Source organism: Meles meles, chromosome 8 (genome assembly GCF_922984935.1).
Source record: "Meles meles chromosome 8, mMelMel3.1 paternal haplotype, whole genome shotgun sequence".
NCBI lineage: Eukaryota > Metazoa > Chordata > Mammalia > Carnivora > Mustelidae > Meles > Meles meles.
In genome coordinates this window covers 62,776,322-62,795,372 of record NC_060073.1, presented here as the reverse complement: position 1 = coordinate 62,795,372, position 19,051 = coordinate 62,776,322, and the positions used below count along the sequence as shown (strand labels likewise).

General features: G+C 53.8%; 1 protein-coding gene across 2 annotated transcripts; it reads right to left on the bottom strand.

Moving 5' to 3' along the window:
• Positions 1-134: 134 nt before the first annotated feature.
• MOGAT2 (monoacylglycerol O-acyltransferase 2) lies at positions 135-16,082 on the bottom strand. Of its 2 annotated transcripts, none has more exons than XM_046016063.1 (6): positions 15,925-16,082; positions 11,818-11,996; positions 4,537-4,741; positions 3,993-4,211; positions 3,205-3,404; positions 135-1,700 (listed from the first exon to the last, which is right to left on the bottom strand). In XM_046016063.1, the coding sequence occupies exons 1-6, from the start codon at positions 16,013-16,015 to the stop codon at positions 1,587-1,589; spliced, it is 1,008 nt and encodes a 335-aa protein (XP_045872019.1). In that variant the 5' UTR covers positions 16,016-16,082; the 3' UTR covers positions 135-1,586. The 2 variants fall into 2 exon arrangements, with proteins under 2 accessions (XP_045872019.1, XP_045872020.1); XM_046016064.1 differs by having other exon boundaries at positions 4,037-4,211.
• Positions 16,083-19,051: the final 2,969 nt, after the last annotated feature.

Here is a 19,051-nt window from a genome sequence, read left to right as displayed (position 1 = left end):
GATAGGCAAGTACTTCTCTCCTTTGCAAATACTGCCCTTCCTTCACAGCCCTGCCCACCTGTCACCTCCTCCACTCCCTCCCCTGAACCCCACACATTTAAAATATTATCTTACTATGCTCACAACGCCAGAGATGGGTATGGTAGTCTTTATTCCTCAGATGGCAAAACTGAGGTTCGGAAATGACATGACTTGCCCAGAGTCACCGAAAGAGGGATGGGCCAGGATTTAAACCCAAGTTTACAATTCTCGGACGTCCCTGTTGTTGTAGTTATGGGTATGATTTGCTCCTGGAGGGGAAGGATGCTGCTTCCCTGCTGGAGAGGGAGGGGAAGTCACAAGGACGGTCCCCACTGGCCATCCTGATCTTCACTACTGACATATGTCCCAAACCTAGGAATCCAGAATCTTTTAATTAGGGCATCTGTCCCCATGTCACCCACCCTGCAGACACACAGAAACATACACTCCTGGTGGCTGGTCTTCCTTCTCTGCGTTGGTCTGCCCTGCGTCTTAACACAGACTTTCAACTTCCTTGCCCAGCAGATCAGGACCAGGGCTGATAAGGTTGGGGCTGACTGATCAAGAAGGATGAGTCAACATGGTGTTCTCTGGCTCTGTCCGACCCACCTTCTGGGAAGTAGAGGTATGGCTGCAGGGCCACAGGGCCAGGGTGGGGGTCCAAAGAGAGGCTTTGATGAGCCCTCTTTGTTGAGGAATGAGGAGGAACAGAAGAAGGCTAAAACAGAATCCTTTCATTTGTTAAACTGATGTTTATGGAGACCCTCCCCCCACCTTTCTGCGCCAAGGTCAGGACTGAAATTACAATGGATGAGCTCTCCACCTCTGTATGTCAGAGCTGAGTCTCGGGGTTCATCTTAGTCAGTCATGGAAACTGAGGCTCAGGAGGAGAGCCAAGAGGGCTGCCCAGCACCATACAGCAATGACAGAGCACAGTTCTCCACCTTTCCAGCCCCTGTGGCTGCCAGTCTACAGCTCGGAGGACTCAGAAATGCACAGGTGCTTAGCATGGGCACAGAGACTGCAAGGCCACCCCTCCTCTCTGGCACAGAGAGGGAGGGGCGGAGACGAGACATCCAGGGTGCGGGATGAGGGAGCTTGGAGCAGATGGGGCTGGAGCAGGCGCTTCTTCTGTGCCGTTACACAAGGTCAAGGAAACTCAAGGTCAAAGAAAAACCAGGTGAGAGTGGCCCCTCTCTTTCTCTGTCCCTCGAGTGACATGACAACAGGGGGCCGAGACCTCAGAAGTCCCTCTCTTCCAGCAGTCTCTCCCATTCACAGAGGAGCAGGCCAAGGAGAGGGAGGCTGGCAGGGGTTTTGCAGCAGGGGTGAAAAATCACCAATGCCAGATCCTGGTGTCCCCTCACGCTCACCGGCTGGGACTTGGGACCTGGTGTGGCTGGATTTGCAGAGGTCTGGGAAGGCTGTGAAGGTATGTTCAATAGATGCTTCCAGGAAGCCTTCTTAGATCATAGCACCTTCCACTGGGCTCCCTAACGCCAATCCTGCCCTCTGGGGAGGCGCTCAGCAGAACTCCAAGTGTTGGTCCGCGGGGATATTGTACTTCAGCTTGTGGGCTTCAAAGAGGTCGCACAGCTCCCTGATATAGCGCTCGTGCAGCTTGTCCACCTCTTCCTGCGAGGGGTACGGTGTCTTCTGCACCTCAATGGGCTTTCCCACTGCAAGGCACAAGTGTGGGTGTTGGTCCGGAGCAGGAAACATGGGGCCGCAGGAGCTCTACCCCACGGCATCCCTGCACAAAGTGCTCTTACTACCATCCCTTTCAACCCTGTGCTGGGTTATGGCTTCTAAGATGTTATGGTAACTCCAAGATTCTGATATAGTAACAACACCTGCGGGCATTGCCACGTGCCATGGAACGTGCCAGGCACTTGCCACGCTTCATCTCCTTTAATCCCCGTAACACTCCTATGAGGACAGAAGCTCTTATCCCCTGTTGACGGGTTGGTGCAATGAGGCTCAGAGAGGCTAAGTAACTTGTTCAAGTCACACAGCGAGGAAGAATCCCATTCCAGTTTTCAAATCCTGGGGATATGCTCGTAATTTCCAGACCACAGGGTTCTGGGAGCCCAACATGTCATGATCAGGGGTACCTGTAGATCTAGGATGAGGTGGGCCCACAGCCCACGCAGCTCTTCCTCCTCCTCCTCTGTCCATCTGGCCTATTCCAGGGAAGCCCTAAGTGACCTTCTTCCTCTACTCCTGCCTGGTTGGGGTGATCGCTCCCCAGCCTTCTCTTGGCAATAGGTCTGGGGGCAGCAGGAGTATTAACACTCTTGAAAATATTGCCACAATACACAGGGAAAGTCATGGTGTAGGGGTACACCAGGTCTGTGCTCAACTAGCAAATAAACGGATGGAAAAAGACGAACCTTCCTCTATAGGCTTCGTCAGAGGGATCTAGCTGGGATCCAAAAAGAAAGTAAACGAGGAGTCCGAAGAGCTGAAAAAGACAGTGCTGAGTCCATGGACGAGAGCTCATGCCCATTATTTACGGGAAAATCCTCAGGCTCTAATCCAAGCGTAGTCATTTCCTACTCTACACACAATTCTAATAGACTTGGGATGCCCTTTCCCTGTACCCATCCTCTCCAGTAAGCCTTATGAGATCCTTTGGGTCAGAATTAAACCTCCTTCTCTAGAAAAATAAAAAGTCAAATAAATCCTGATCCAATCCTCAACCTTGTTACTCAAAGGCAGCGAATTCTTTTGCAGTCAAATGCTCTACCACTGAGCTACACCCCCGCGGCGTGTTCTTTTGGAAGTTACTTAACTTCTCGGAGCCTCAGTTTACCATTAGTGAGAGAGAGATGGTAGTCCCTGTCTTGAAGGTCATTAGGGCAGATCGAGCTGCTGCACGTTAGGGACCCTGCCTGGCACACCGCAGCCACTCTGTAATCTGTGGTGACTATTGTTCCTTGTGCCTGTTTCAGTTCCCATCCCAGAGCGCCTTCTATCAGGCTTACCTGCTTGATAAGCAGAGTCTGTTTCCTGGTCTCGTAAGTGTGTTTCCCTGTCTAGAATGTGAGCTCCAGGAGGGCATGTGTCTGACCATGTGTCCGGGATGTGTCTGACCTGTCTCTATGTCCCCTTGCAGCCCAGGGCCCAGGCCTCTTTCCCTGTAGCCCCCCCGCCCCCCAGCCAGGCTGGCTTGTGGCTCACCCACAGTGGTGATGGGCTGGCGGTAGGGTATGAGACCAAAGCTGTACTGGAAGACACCACGGCCGTGGAAGAGCGGGAGGGAGATGCCCATGATCTTCTGCAGCCGGTTCTGGATCCAGCGCAACCAGGAGCCAGGAGAGTTCTCAACCTGGTCAAAGAGTTCATTCTCCCCGAAAGAGAAGATCGGCACCAGAGCTGCCCTGGAGAGAGACAGGAGAGGATATGCATGAAAGGTCTCATAGGAGGCCCCAGCTAGCTTCCTGCAGGGACCCAGCCACCGGGAATTAGAGCAGAGGATGGAACCCTGGGTCAGCAGTCAGAGGCCTGGGTTGTCTCCCAGCCCTGCCATAGCTTTGCTTTCTGACCTTGGGCAGGTCCTGGCCCCTCTCAGGGCCACAATCTCCCAGTTGTAAAGGACAGACAGACCAGAATGTTTCAGAGCCCTCCCAGATAGAAAACATCTGTGAGCTTTGCAGAGAAATCTCTCCGTCCTCAGCTAGCTTGTGTTCTTCAAAGATGCTTCTAAGTAAAAGAGTTCTGTGCTATGCCCCACACTCCATCCTCCCAGATCCCACAGATGTCAGATCTTGTACCAGCTTTGGGCAGACACGTCCCTTCCCATTTAGTGCCTTTGATCACCAAGCCTCCCTTCTGAAATCTGCTCTGGTATGTGGGCATGCCATAGTACATCTCTCACCAAAATTTAATCTTTGTTGTAAACAGACTGAGAATCTCCCTGCCAAAATACAAGCCACTTAGTCTCTGCTGTCTTCCCACCAAAATCTAACCCTTGCAAATCTCCCCTGGAGCCAAGAGCCCTCTCTCCAGATACCCGTGCATCAAGGCGAGCCTGACGAAGCCCTTGCGGTTCCGGAGCAACAGCGTGAAGGCTCCCGGTCTGGCGTTCAGGGCCTCCTGGGCACCCCCTACAATAATGGCCAGCAGATTGCCACCTTCCTTCCTGCTCAGAATGTGAGCAGCGCTCTCCTTGTCCGACGTGACCAGCCCTGGGGAGAGAGGAAGGTGCGTGCTCAGGTATGGGGAAGGGGGCAGGGATGGTGGTGTGGGTAAGACCCAAGAGAGAGACCACCGAAAGTGGCGCAGAGGCCTGGGTCCCCACCCACTGCCTCCAGCTGGGTGTCCCCTAGGACTGGAACTGAGTCTCTCCCTGCACACGGCTGTGCAGAGTACTCCTTTGGGTCGAGCTACTTCTCCCATTGCACGCACACTTGCAAGAAGTATGGAAGTGCTGGCAGCCCTCCTCTTCCTAAGATGCCTCGTCCCTTACCTCCAGCCTCATCCTCCTGGCTACCCATGGGTGTAAAGGCTCACCCCCAGACATGATGTAATCCCTGAAGAAAGGGGCCCGGAACCACAGGGTCAGCATCATCAGACGGGGGCGGATGCCCGGGAAGAGCGAAGGGAAGCCCGTGCTGTCCGTGCACAGGTTGACAAAGGCTCCGGCCGCCAGGACTCCGTGGGGGTGGAAGCCCGCAAGGTAGTTCCGGGAGGGGTCCAACTCAGCAGTCTTGACCAGCTGCAAGGACAGCAATCCGGTGAGCTGGACCATGCCACTCATCAGGGTGACCTTGGGCAAGCCGCTCTCCATCTCTGAGCCTCAGTTTCTTAGGAATACTGAGATACGGTGTGTGAATGCACCCAGGGACACCCTCTCGTATTCATGGCTGACTCTGGACAAACTGCTTCCCTCTCGGGCTCTCCATCTGTAAAATGGGGACATTTAGCCCTGACCTGCCTACCTCCCAGGGCTGCTAAGAAGCCCTGGTGTGCAGTACCCTGAAATTACCAAGATTACTACAGGACCAGGTATCATTTGAAGGCATCGAAGGGACACATGGGGGTGCCACCATGCTGGAAGAGCCCCAGTTTAACAAAACTCAACATAAGAAAAATGGGCACTTAAGACCTGGGAGTGAGCGTTGCAATCTTGCTATCTTAGCAGGAGTGGTTGGAAGAGCACGCAGCCAGATGGCTTATTTACCCTTCTGTACAATTTAAGTGTCTCCCCGGGGTCCCTGCTCCCCCTACGCCAGACCCTCATTGCCCCTCTACCACTGTCTTCTACTGGCAAGGAACTTGCCAAGGTCTGGTCATGTCTGCAGCATAGAGCGGGAGGTGGAGACCACCAGCCATCACAGATGGCCTGGGAGAGGAGAGCTGCTGTCTTTAGCAGCTCCCAGGTGTAGCAAGATGAGGGTGGAAGGGCAGGGACTGAGCTAACAGATGCTGCTCTTGGCCTGCCCATTCCTGGACAGGCTGCTCTGTGGTCCAGGGCGCAGACTATAGCTTCGGGCAGTGACTAGGTGGTGGTGGGGGCAATCCTTCCGCCACCCTGCCAGGAACCACAGGCCCACCTTTTACACTGCCCTGCACTTCAGGAGCCACAGCCATCAAGAGTCTGAGGACACAGAGGCCCCTGGGCCATGCCCCAAGCCCCTGATGGAACCGCCCAGTTCCCAGTCTGTACTCCCCGGCACAGGGCAGCCCTTTCCGCCCCGGCTCAGCTTTGCCACAGTGAAAGTTCGTCCTATCATCAAGCTAAAACTTGCAGCGGGTGCCTCCCTGAGGATTCTCGCAGCCACCTTTGGGATCACAGAGACCTGGCTGCCTGCCCTCAGAGCAGCCTGGAGGGACCTGGGGGCAGCGACAGGGATATGAGCCAACTGCCCCCATCCAGGCCCACCAATCCCAGATTCTCCAGCACTTCACCTGGACTTGGTTTCTGCAATCCCCCAACCCCTGCCCTGTATGGCCCCCAAGTTACCCACTGATCCTTTGCAGAAACCTACAGGGACCACAGTTGGAGAGACCACTGCCTCCCACAAGAGGACCAACGTCTCTGCTTCCGCAGGGGTTACTTATTAGAGATGAAGCTAAAGCCAGAAGACAGAAACCTCTGGTTATCCTCAGTGGGGAGGATAGCCTTTGGCGCTTGCTTGGGAACCCATCTGGCAAGTTCCTCTACAAACACGCCTGGCTCCCCACACTGACGCATGGGCACACGAATTCCTCCTCTGCCAGCAGGAAGGCAATCTTGCACAAGCCCTGGAAAGGCGATTGTGCAATAGCTGAATACCAAAAAGCAGGACTGACCTTTTACCCCAGCAACTCCACTGCTGAGGAATTTCAGCACTGTATTTCATTCTGGCTGTGTCGTTTTATAAAATGACATGTGGACGAGATTACTAACCGAAGCATCATTTTTTTGGTACTATCCAAACCTCAGCAACCCCTCCAGTGCCCATCAAAAGGGCCCATTGAGGCAAATTCTCACAACATCCACACAGTGGGGCACAGGGCAGCCCTAGGGAGGTAGGAGCAAGATCTCCCTGGCCTGGCAGGGGAAGACGGCCCAGTCACCGGTTAGGACAAAGCGAAGGGCAAGTCAACGTGGGCAGAATGTCACTGACTGTGCTGGGAAAGGGGACACGCACTTGTTCATCTGCAGACACACCAAACGCTAATGGTCCTAATGGCCTCTGGGGCGGAGACTTTTCACTTACATACCCCCTCGTCCCTTTGGAATTTTGAACAAGAACATATTACCTATTTTGAATGAACAATGAATGTATAAATGAACAAATGAAAGAATGACTATCCTTAATAAAGAAGCCTTTGCATATAGAGAAATACCCTGGTGAATGAGAGGGTCCGTGTCTTGGCACACTTGCCAATATCTGCCCGGGCACTGATGTGTGCGTGTGCAAGTGTGTGCACTGACAGGGCCATCACTGTCCCGCTGTCTACCCAGGCCCATCTCTCAACAAATGCCCTTGTGCCCTCTCACACCCTTGGCGGTGACGGCCACTGTCCTGAGGGCTCCTTTATGGCTCACAAAGCACCCACGCCACCAGCTTGTGTAACCGTGGCCCTAAGGAGGGGGGCTGCAGTGCGAGAGCCCCCATTTGACAGCTGAGCAAACTAAGGTGCAGAGGGGGGTAAGCAACATGCCCAAAGCCACACAGACGACCTGAGCTCAGTTCCCCGCTGTCTCCCACTGAGAGCACCTGAGAGAGCCTTTCTTCCAGAACCAGAGAGACATCTCGAGACTCAGGACTGTCTCAGGGGCCATTTCCTTTCTGGTCAAACTTGGTATGTCCAGGGCTCTCAAGAGAAGACGCTTCTTGCACCAGCAGCCTGCCCCTCCCGGCTCCAAGACCTGGCCCTGGAGAACCTGTTCATGACCTTTTATGTACCTCGATTACTTGGCAGTTTAAAAATGCAGGGCAAGCAGGGTCTGATTCAGTATTCTGGCTCGGGCCTTGGGGCATCTGATTTGTGGCAGATTTCCCAGAAGATTATGATATATATCAAAGTTTTAGAGTCACCCCCTTTACAACAAAGGAATCCCTTCCAGCTTCAGGTCTTTGGCTCTGTGTGTGTGTGTGTAGGTACTCGAGTCCTTTCCTGTCTCCTCCCATCATTGCCAGATGGAAGGAAAGTCTTGGCTTTCTCCCTGGCCCTGGTAGTGTGGGTGTGCCATCAAGACGGGCTTCAGACCCCCTCGCCCCTGCCCTCCCCCCCTTGCACTCAAGGGCTCACAGAACAGACACCCACTGACATCAGCGGCTGTATCCCCTCAATTCTAAGATACACCATTCCTTTGCATCTTAACATTATGTTCTCAAGATGCATTTGATGATTCCTCTGGAGGGATTTTTTTTTTCTTAGTGGTACATAAAATACTGCTGCTTTACCATTAAGGATATCTTAGAGGGGTGCCTGGGTGGCTCAGTCCCCCAACTCTTGATATCAGCTTGGGTCTTGATCTCCGGGACATGAGTCCATGCCCTGTGTTGGGCTCCACACTGGGCGTGAAGACTACTTTAAGGAAAAAAAAAAAAAAAAAAGGATGTCTTAGAGTTTAATAATATAGGATGTGCTAAACACAGAGAGCTGGAAAGACTGCCCCAGGTGGTGCCCATTCCTAGCACCTCCCATGCCGAGGGACGTCAGGATACTGACTTGAGCCATCTTCTGTTCATGCTGCCAGGGAAGTAGTGGTGACAACATCCCTATTTTATGGATGAGGAAACTGAGGCACGAGGGTTATTAGCTGCTTCTAGGTCACATAGCCAGTAAAGTGGCAGAGGCAACGCTTTAACACAGATGGCCTGGCTCCTGCAGGCTCTGCCACCTTGCCGCAGTCCCCAGGTGGAAAGTGGTGGGGGTTAATGGGGTGAACGGGTGCACTTCTGGTAAGGGTACCAGCCCAGGGAACACAGCTCACGCCTGGAGAACTTGAAAGGCAAAGGGGGAAGGTGAGGCATGAGCAGGGGTCCGAGGTCCAGGGACCTACAGGCTGGGCAAAAATTAGATTTGATTTTTAGGCGTCACGGGAGTCACAGCTATTGTGGCATTGAGTATCCTGGCTGCTGTGTGCAGGATGGACTGTAGCAGAGTCCAGATAAAGAGCTGACTGGTCGGATTCAGGTAGCTAGTGGGGGAGGAGTTTTGGAGTCAGACCTGGGCCCCAGAGCAGTTCTCAACCAGGGTCAGTTCCCTGGGCCCACCAGGGGACATCATGTCTGCAGACGTTTTTGGTTGTCACACCTGGTGGGGGCGAGTGCTACTAGTGGATAGAGGCCAGGGATGAAGGCACCCCCCCATCCATCATTTAGCCCCAAATGTCTGTACACAGAAAGCCTCCTGAGAGCTGCTGGCTGGGGAGGGACAGCAAGGACAGGAACTGAGCAGGAAGGAGGCCCCCTCCCTGCAGGGCAGCCAGAGGGCTGAGAGAACAGCTGTGCCCATGGCAGAGGCAGGACCCCTGGGACAGGGCAGGTGGTCAGACAGCCAGAGCTCAGTGTGGAGGAAGACCTTCTTCCAGGCAGAGCCCTCCCGTGATGAAAGGAGCCATCACAGGATGAAGTGTTACTCCGTCCAAGTGTACGCTGGAGATCTGTCCTGGGCAGGCGGCTGGCTACCCACCTTCTTCTGACTCAGGTTAAGAGCCCCAGTATTCTTGGGGGGGGGGGGGGAGGCAGGGCCTGAAGTCCCCAGTGACGTCCACAGGGCTGTGAGGAACTGAGGGAGGTCCCAGGTGTGGGAGGGGAGGTATCCTGTGCTTCCCCAGGAAATGCAGCATTTCCTGACACCAGGCCACAGCCTGGCCACAGCACTCCATCCCTTCTCAGGCCTTGGCCTGTGGAGACAGTGTTGACTCCAGGAGGATGAAATCTTCACTGGGCGAACCTAGCTCTGGGGCTGGCCTTCAGCATGAGGTGGGATCAGTGTCTCCTATGGGAAACATCACCTGATTCTCCACCATCAGCTCTTTAGAAGCCTGTAGCATGGGGGCACCTGGGTGGCTCAGTGGGTTAAGCCGCTGGCTTAGGCTTACGTCATGATCTCAGGGTCCTGGGATCCAGTCCCCATCGGGCTCTCTGCTCAGCAGGGAGCCTGCTTCCCTCTCTCTCTGCCTGCTTCTCTGTCTACTTGTGATCTATCTCTGTGAAATAACTGAATAAAATCTTAAAAAAAAAAAGCCTGTAGCATGAGTTCAGAAAGCTGCAAGGCGCAGAGAGTTTCCTAATTCTGCTTGGAGTTCCATCCATAGATGCTAGTTCATAAAATCACCCTAAGAACTGATAGAATATGAGTCTTGGAAATCTATATGCATTTGACAAGGGAAAACAGAATTCTGTGAATGTGTGTGGGAGGGTTACCTACCTTCCGCCCCTCTCAAGATCCCAGCGTGGCGGGGGCTGTAAACGTGTGTGGAAGAGTGGGAGGGTCTTCTGGGAAGAGGTGGGGAAGGGGATCTGTGGGCCCCATCCCCAGCCCTGCAGGCTCACAGCCTAGGACGGGCAAAGTCAAGTGCATGCTATCTCGCCCTCTGCTGGCCACGTGGTGGTACTGTCCGCCCTCTGCAGGGGTGATGCAACAGGCCCTCACAATCCAGAAACATTACACAAAGGACTGAGGCAGATCAGGGCAGTGTCCCACCAGAGCCAGTAGTGCCTGGCTAGGGGAGGATCAGGAAGGGCAGTGGATAGGACAGGCGCAGACCCTGTTTGTCTTTGTGGACAAGATCCCAGAAACAAATATGGGGAGAAGTCCTCCCCCAACACGGACTCCTGGGATAGTTCAGCACTGCCCATTGACTCTGCCCTTCCACAAGTAGCACCCCTCACGAGCGTGGAATTCTCTGCCACTCAACTTCCTGCCCTATCCCCAGCCCCCACCCTGATGCTCTACTGCCCGGCCCTGCCCCGTCCCACCCTTGCCCTTTGCCCAGGAGGCCCTGCTCACTGTGGAGCTCGGGGCTTTGTACCCTAGCTCTTGCCCAGCTTCCCCAAGTCCTCGCCAGGCCCCAGGACTCTCAGAAGGGAGTCAGGCAGGAGCCCTGAGTCCACAGCTGAGTGCCCAGGAGCCTGTGTCCTCCACTCCCTCCCCCTTTACCAGCTAGAGACCTAACGCCAGGAGGGGTGGGAAGAGGTAGAGCTCCAGGATGGGAGAAGTCAGGCAGGTGTGAAGGTCAGAGCAGCCAGGCTCTGGGCTGTCAGAGCCCTCCCCCCAACCACTGCCACGTGCACGCTTCTCCACGCTCCCCATTGACTCGGTCATGTAATACTAGCACCTAGTGTCCTGCCAACCTACACGGCGCATTCCTGCTGGCTCAGCGAATCCGCCCGACTCAGTGACGTGTGTGGTGTCATCTCCACATTACATATAAGGACACTGAGGCTAAGAGACGCTATGAAACTCCCGCAGGGGCACCACAGGCTATCGCGGCGCTGGCATTAGAACCTAGTCTGTACGGCTCCAGAGGCTGCACTTTATGCCTTTCTTCTCCTGTTTCCAGGGGATGGCCGGCTTTCCCTGCCTGGCCCTCTCTGTGTTCCCCACTGCCTTCCCACCCTGTCCCATCCAGCCAATACATCAGGCCTACCCGGCCGCTCAAGTCCCAGGATTGTCTGCCTGGCATTCGGTAAAGGAGCCAGCGGGTCTGGGCATGAAAATCTGAGGGTCTGCTTTACTCAGGACTGACGTTTGAGTCCAGGGTCAAGTATCCACAATGAGATGCCCCGAGTCAGAGTGAGAGATTCAAACGCGCACAGGGGAGGAGGGATCACTCTGCTTTCTAGATATCTGGGGAAACTGAGGCTCAGAATGGGCGAGGTTTTGCTCAAGGACATCCAGCAATCTAGAGATGGGGCAGGATAGAACCGAGAACCAGTTCAGGGCTCTCTCCCCCCTGCCTCTTCCCCCATAGTTCATGCACACGTCTCAAAACCAGAACTTGTCGTGTGGAGTTGGTCACACCTTTGTCCCTCTCGGGGTGTCATTCTCCCCCGCTGATACAGGGTGGGGCTCGATGGTCTCTTGGGACCTTGAGCTTATTAACTTCACCCCTTCCCTGGCCCCTGAGGAGTTACACCTGTAGGATCCATGTGTGTGCCCAGAGCTCCTCCAAACCCTGACATTTCCCAGCCCTGGGAAAGGATGGCCAGAGCGAGGGAAGGGGGACTCTTCCCCAGGCCCCACAGTGGTGTAAGCTCTGGCCCCTCCCACCAGCCCAGCATTCTGCTCCCCAAGCCTGGGTGGCACTTCCGCTGCAACCCCACCCCCGCCAGGGCCAGTACTCACCGAGACGGGGAAATAGTCCCTCATGTACTTCCACAGGAAGCAGCGCCTTAGGGCTTGGATGGGCCTGCCCCCCTGCAACGGCTTGTCCCAGTCCAGGTACCACCAGGTCGCATACAGGACACTGACTAACCAGAATCTTGTGAACAGGAGGCCTATGAAGACCACAATGCAGATCTGGGCTGGGGAGGGAAGCAGGAGCCATCAGGGGTCCGAGAGGAAGGAGGTGAGACGTTCACACTGAGTTGCTCGCCCATATGCCCCACACTAGCAGCACCTTCCCGTCCAGCCTGTGGCCCCAGGAGGAAGAGCTCAGCTTCCCACACCTTCAAGGAGGAAATGCACCCGCCAGTGTCTTGCTTGGAGGAGACTGGAACCTAGGTAGGTCCAACTTCAAAATTCATAGTTCCCACTGTCCTGGCTCCCTTGTTCACTCTGGCCTCCTCCCTCCCCACCCCCCACATCCCCCTAAACAGCCCCCTCCCCACCGTCCCACCTCCTCTCTCTGTAGTCTGCACTCCCCAGTTGCTCAGTAAATGCCTGCTTCAGGACTGATTGGATTATCCATTTCTAGTTTCCATTTTTGGGGACCTCAGGAAAAACGGGGACACTCTTTCTGCCCACCCTCTGCCCCATCTTTCCACCGATCAATCTGGCCAGGTTTTCCTCTCTTTGAAGCCCTTCCCTGTCTTTCCTGTAACTCTGGGAGGAGCTGGCTGGCCCTACCCACCTCCTGCTCCAGCCTCTCCTCATGACTTGCACTCCCAGTGCTCTGGGCACACTAACTGCTATGTTCTTACAGCTCCCTGAACTCCTTTAGACCCTTAGCTTTTGCTCATGCTGATTCCTTCTTCCCAGTGTCCTTTCCCGGTGAAGGAACGAAGGAGAAAGAGACCAAACCCCTGGCTGGCCGATGCTCAGGGGTGTAGCAGGGCTGGGCTAGGACAAGGCCCCGTGAGGAGCTCTCCCTCTGACCTGCAGGTCCAAATCCCTTGCCACAGGCTAATCCCAGCTTCAATTCAGGGTCAGCTGGTCTGTGGGCTCTCCCTAATCTGATGCTGATGGAAAGAATACTGCTAGAGAATATGGCTCTTCCCCACCCCCTTTCCTCCACTCAACACCATGCACTCATTCTCTTAAAGAAGGTCAGCTTTCACTTGTATATCCTACTGGAAAGGACGGTAGTTGGGCGTGTCATTCCCGGCAGGTTTCCTGGTGGAGGGGACCTTGACCCAGTCCAAACAGTGGTAGAGCTCATGAGCCAGACGACAGAGCTCGGGGCTCACGGGTGTTCACTTCACACAGAGCAGCTCTGATAGGCCAGGTGCTAGTGGGCGGCCTTGAAGGACAGACGCACAGTCCTGCCCTCAGAAAGCTAACGTTCCAGGGTCAACGTTTGGGGCACTTTATGTTTTAAATTGTTACTGCGATAAAAAGCGCATTAACATAAAATGTATCGGGCGCCTGGGTGGCTCAGTGGGTTAAACCGCTGCCTTCGGCTCAGGTCATGATCTCAGGATCCTGGGATCGAGTCCCGCATCAGGCTCTCCACTCAGCAGCGAGCCTGCTTCCCTCTCTCTCTGCCTGCCTCTCTGCCTACTTGTGATCTCTGTCTGTCAAATAAATAAATAAAGTCTTAAAAAAAAAAAATAAAATGTATCACCTTAACCATTTTTAAGCACAGTTTAAGCCGTAAGTCCATTCCCTGTGTAGCCGTCGCTACCACCAACTCCGGGACACCGCCCCCTCCTCTCCCTTCCCTCCCCCTCCCAAATTTGAACCTCTGGCTCCCCGAGCCGCCTCCCCCAGCCCCTGCTGGCCACCATTTGCTTTTCAGGCTCTACAAACGGGACTGTTCTAGGAAGCTCACAGGATCGTCAAGTGCTGGTCTTTTGGTGACTGGCTTATGTCACTTCACATGATGCCACGGCGGTCCACTCATGCCATCCGTGCTGCCCCGCGTGTCAGAATTCCCTTCCCCTTTGGAGCTAAATGCTACTCTCTTGTGTGAGCCAACCACCTGTTGTTCATCCAGTCCTCTGTCGATGGACCAAGGGCCTGTCCATCTGCCCCATGGCCCCCATCTCCTAAACAGCTCCCAAATGGGGCCACATCTCCCCACCCTCTGCCAGCCTCGCTGGACCAGTCTTGGCAGTCTTTTTCCTAAAGGACCACATGGTCAGTATTTTAGACTTTGCGGCTCAAGACCCAACGTGGATAATATTACATAGGTCCCTAACCATTTAAAATACAACTCCTTGAAAATGTAAACTTAGCTCATAAACCGTACAAATATAAAAGCGGCCCGTGGTCTGGATTTGGCCATGTGCCATAGTGTGGTGGCCCCTGATGGGGACTGGGATGGCTCCCTGCCATCAGCCCATCCTCCCACACTCAAAACACAGTACATACCTCCCCTGCAGCCACAGGAACTTCAGCACCCAGAGTGGACCTCGTCACTCCCCTACCTAAAGCCCTTCCGAGGCTCCCTTTGCACCCAGGATGAGGGATAGGGTAAAACCTCCTACTCACAGGACATCTCTTTTCCCAGCCTTCCTCCTTCTGGTCCTCCAGGCCCAGAGCTACTAGACCTCTCTGGGCCGCTCCTGACATTCCCAGGCTCCTAAGGCCAGGGCCCGCAGGGCTGGGGGACCGAGGCTGGGTGGGATGCAGGGACAGGATGTTCAAACACACTGCGGGGCCCCAACATCACAGAAGGCACGTTGGGCCTGATGAACCTTACCCTCTGGGATCCCCAGGCCACAGCCTACCTATAGGCCCCCAGGCGACCTTTGTCCAGGAGCCTGCAGACTCGCAGCCTGCCCTGTTAGGCCTCCTTCCCAGGCTATCTCCACCAGCCTCTTAGCCTCTTATGCACACCTCCTCCCACACCATCTGCCCTCCTCCTCTCTCTGCCCCTCCGTCCCTTTCTTCCTTTGGCTGTAGAAGGAGCCCAGGACTCCAGACCTACAACCTTGGGCAGTTAAGTTATTTCATTTCTCTGCCAGGGGTGTTTAAAATGTTGAAGAACCCTTGGGAGAGAGACACAGATGAATCATAAGGGAAACAGGGTGCTGGGGGCCCGCTTTGCTGGGGGTGAATCCTTCAGTGGCAGAACTGTGAGGGGGTTCTGAGGGAGCACCTGGGTGTGTGTGTGTGTGTGTGATGCTGGTGACCAGCCAGTACAGAGGATCCCCGGACTGTAACACCTGGATAGTGGCATCCGTGCACAGGCCGAACACCAGCCCCCGGGGAAGCACAGCCTACACTGTCTGGTGCTGGCATAAGAACAAAGGAATCCCACACACACACACCAATCACCCCGCCCCGGCCCCCCCACCCCTCCCCCGTCACTCTCTCCCCCTGCTCCGCCCCCTCCCCTCCTCAAAAGAGTTCCCTTCAGCAGAGTGGAGTCTGGGCCAGGCTGGTCTCCCTGGCCACCATCAGTGTGCTTGTGGTGGGGGTGGGATGGGGAGGGGGACCTACGCATACTTCCCATGGGACCCCAGCCCAGGGTTCCGGCCCAGTGTGCGCTGGGCAAAGCAAGCACATTCCTCACTTCATCCCACAACAGCTCTACCAGCTCGGCAGTGATATCCCCACTCGGCAGCTGATTAGAATTAGAAACCTACAGAGGTCAGCTGCTCAGTTGCCCAGCCAGACTCTGAGCCAGGCTCGCCTGGGACCCTCCCTCATGCCCCAGTCCCCTGGCAGTCTCTACCTTCGCTCACACTCCTATTCTTTGCCTGTTCCCTTCTCTTTCCCTACCCACCAGTCTGTTTCCTCCTCTCTGAAAGGAAAGAAGGAAATCCGTTCCTTCTGAGAAGCCCTACAGAACCTGGAACTTTTCCACAATCACCTAGGTCCTTCCACACACCACCACCAGGCAGCCCGAGGCTGTCTCTGTCCTCGTACTAAGCCAGAAACCTCAGTAACCTGTCCAAAGCCACACACAATGGCTTCTACCACACCCTGCTATCCCCAAGCTCTGAGAGCTCTGAGAGTAGCAACGTCCCCATTAGGGCGAATGTCTTTCCACCATCAATACACTTGTGCACCTGGAGTGGCAGGTGTCCATGATCTCCCAGCCCCCAGCCCAGCTCGCCTTACCCAGGGCCAGGAAGGAGAAGACCCACTGCAGGACCATGAAGGTCTGCAGCCTGCGCTCCCATGGCATGAACAGTGGTGCAAACTTCACCATGCTGGCTCCTCTGACGGTTCCAGAGGCTTCTCGGAGCGTGTCTGTGGTCCGCGACACCAACTGATTTTTGTTGATATTGGAGATTGCATAAGAGTTTGTGGGCGGGGGGGGGGAATGGGGGAGGAGCATGCCCCACCCAGCCCCCACCCAGCCCCACCCAGCTTCAAGGCCTCTGCCCCTACGGTGGCTGGGGACCGGCTTCCTAGGAGAAACCTTTGAATCCACTTCCGCTGGACCTAGGAGGAAGGAGGGAGAAAAGGAAGTGTATCAAGCAACGCCTGATCTGCCAATGACCTTTCTCTGTTTGCTTGAATCTTGCCCTTCACTTGGAAGGTGAAACCCCAAGCAGATTAATATAATGCTGTCTTCATCTGTCCAATGACCTGGCTCCAATGATTATCGCCTCTCTCTCCTATCACGTGGACTGCTCCTCCTTCCACGAATGTGCAGTAATAGTTCACACCTAAAAATTCCTGGGCCCCAACATCTCCTCCATCTCCGGTCCCATTTCTCAGCTTGCCTGCATGGCAACATGCTTGGAAGAGCTGCCTGCAATGCCTGCCTTCACCTTCCTTTCTGTCCTCCCCTACTCCATACTTCAGATGCCACTTGCCCGTGGAACTACCCTTGGCCAGTTCACCAACAGCCTCCCTGTAGCTCAATCCAGGATCAGTTCTCAGATCTCGGCTTATCCTATCAGCGTGACCTTGAAACCACCTGGCCAATGGACTGCATGCTCTCCTGGTTTCCTTCCTATCTCTCTGGCAGGTCCTTGGTCTCCTTTGTGGCTCCTGTCCTTTATCAGATTAAATGTTTGAGCACCCTTCTGCCCCCTCAGCCCTTGGACCTTCTCTCTTCTCTTCACACTCTCTCCCTCAGAGATCTCATCCACACTCATTGGCCTTGTAGTCTATCTACACAGTGAAGATTTTCAAATCTCCATCTCCAGCTCTGACATCCCCCGGGGCTCCAGGCTTGAATATCTTGATGGCTACTTGACATCTTCACTTGAAAGCCTGATGGTCACCTCCATCATAGAATGTCTGAGACCAAACTTGATTTCCCCTCACCAGCCCGTGCCAACCTTCCCTCTGCTTTTTGCCATCTCAGTGAAGGGTAACTCCATGAACTTGACTCCTCGGGCCAAAGCCATAGAGTCACACTAGAATCTGTCCCCCTTCATCCACATCTATTGGTTGATTCTCCTAAATCTCTCCTTTTACATACACACCTTGAATTGAAGTGTATTCAACATATAGTAAAATGCACAAATCCTGAATGTACAGACTAATGCACCTTCACAACGTGAACACACTCATGGAACTACCACCCCGATCAACGAATAGAAAATGACCAGCACCCCATGTCCTGGTCAGCCACTCTCCTCCTCTCCGAAGGCCATCACCATCCTAACCTGTGCTTCTGAACTTCATGAAAAGTGAATCTTACAGGATATACTCTTTGGGGACTGGCTTCTTTGGCTCAAGATTGTATTTTTGAGAACCATCTGTGATGTAGGAAATAGTGGAGTTCAGAGCCAACAGCCAAGAAAGAATTCCTGAGACATCTTTAGTGCAAAAGGTGGTTTTATTAAAGAACAGGAACAGGACCTTTGGGCCAGAAGAGCTGCCCTGGGGTTGTGATTGATTATATACTTTCAAGTGAGAGGGGTTAGGGACAGCGTAAATTGTAAAGTTTTACAGGCGAGGTAAACAAAACACCAGGGCGAGGTAGGCGTCAGGCAAGATTTATTAAAGGCACTCTCCAGCGAAGTTTCAGGGCTCAGGAGAAGGGGAGCCAGGAAAGTCGTTCTGGGAGGAGGCTGGCACTGTCTGGTGAGGTTCCGAGACTCAGGAAGGGGGAGTCGAGAAAGTGGCGCTGGGAGGGAGTCCTTGGGGTCTTTTATCAGGCCAAGGCAGGGCTGGGCTCATATCCATACATGGTAAGGTATTTGGTGATCAGAGGGCATGGGGGGTGGGTTCCTGATGCCCCTGTTTCCTGCATAGGTATCGGGTTACCTATGGAGCTGTGACCTGGGCATACATCCTTTTGGTGGGAGAGTCAAGGGTTAAGGAAGGTGGTTGGGGTGCGGGGGAGCTGGAAGATGGCGCCCTGGCGGTCATTTCTATTGTTTCTCCTGCATTCCCAGAGCCGCTGACCCAACATAAGTCTCTAAGGAATTTTGGAAGCAAGGTCTCCAGGATCTCAAGGGGGCTAGCTATTGTTAGGAAAAGGTCATTTATTACTATCTAATAAAATCATAGTCATGAGACTCTTCAGATGTATATCAGTGGGCCATACGCTTGGATGATGAGAATGATTGTTAGCATGTATCTTGGGGAGGGGCGCTCAGGGAGCTCAGTCAGCTGGGCAGCCTACCCTTGACTTAGGCTCAGCTCATGATCTCAGGATCTTGGGATTGAGCCTCACATCAGGTTCCGTGCTCAGCGAGGAGTCTGGTTGTCCCTCTCCCTCTGCTCCACTCCTCATTGGTGTTCTATCTCTCTCGCTGTCAAATAAGTAAATAAAATCTTAAAAAAAGAAAAAAGTATATATGGGAGTATAGATAAAGTAAGTTTGTAAAAGAATTTTTACAAGATAAGGTAGACTTATAGGATCCTGGGGGTCAGGATAATGTTAAGCTAAGATCGCCTTTTGCCCTTAGGGAAGTTTAACGTGGAGGCAGCTGAGTTCCTGGAGGAATGTCACTCTGACTATTTTAAGGACTTGTCAACGGGCTATAAGTAGTAAGGAAACTGAATGTTTCTTTTTCTTTGCCTTTGTTTCCCACATCAGTCTAAGTTGTATTTGTAGTACATTTGTTCTCATGGCTATATGAGATTTACTGTGGGAGTGTGCCACGATTTATCCATTGCATTGCTGCGAGGCATTCAAGTTGGCACCTGTTTCTGGCTATTATGAACTGTACTGCTATGGATGTCCTACCCCCCCCCCATTTTATTGCAAAATACTTGCTGTGCATCATGGTATAAGTTTCAGGTACATGGCACGATGATTTGATTGACATGTTTTGTG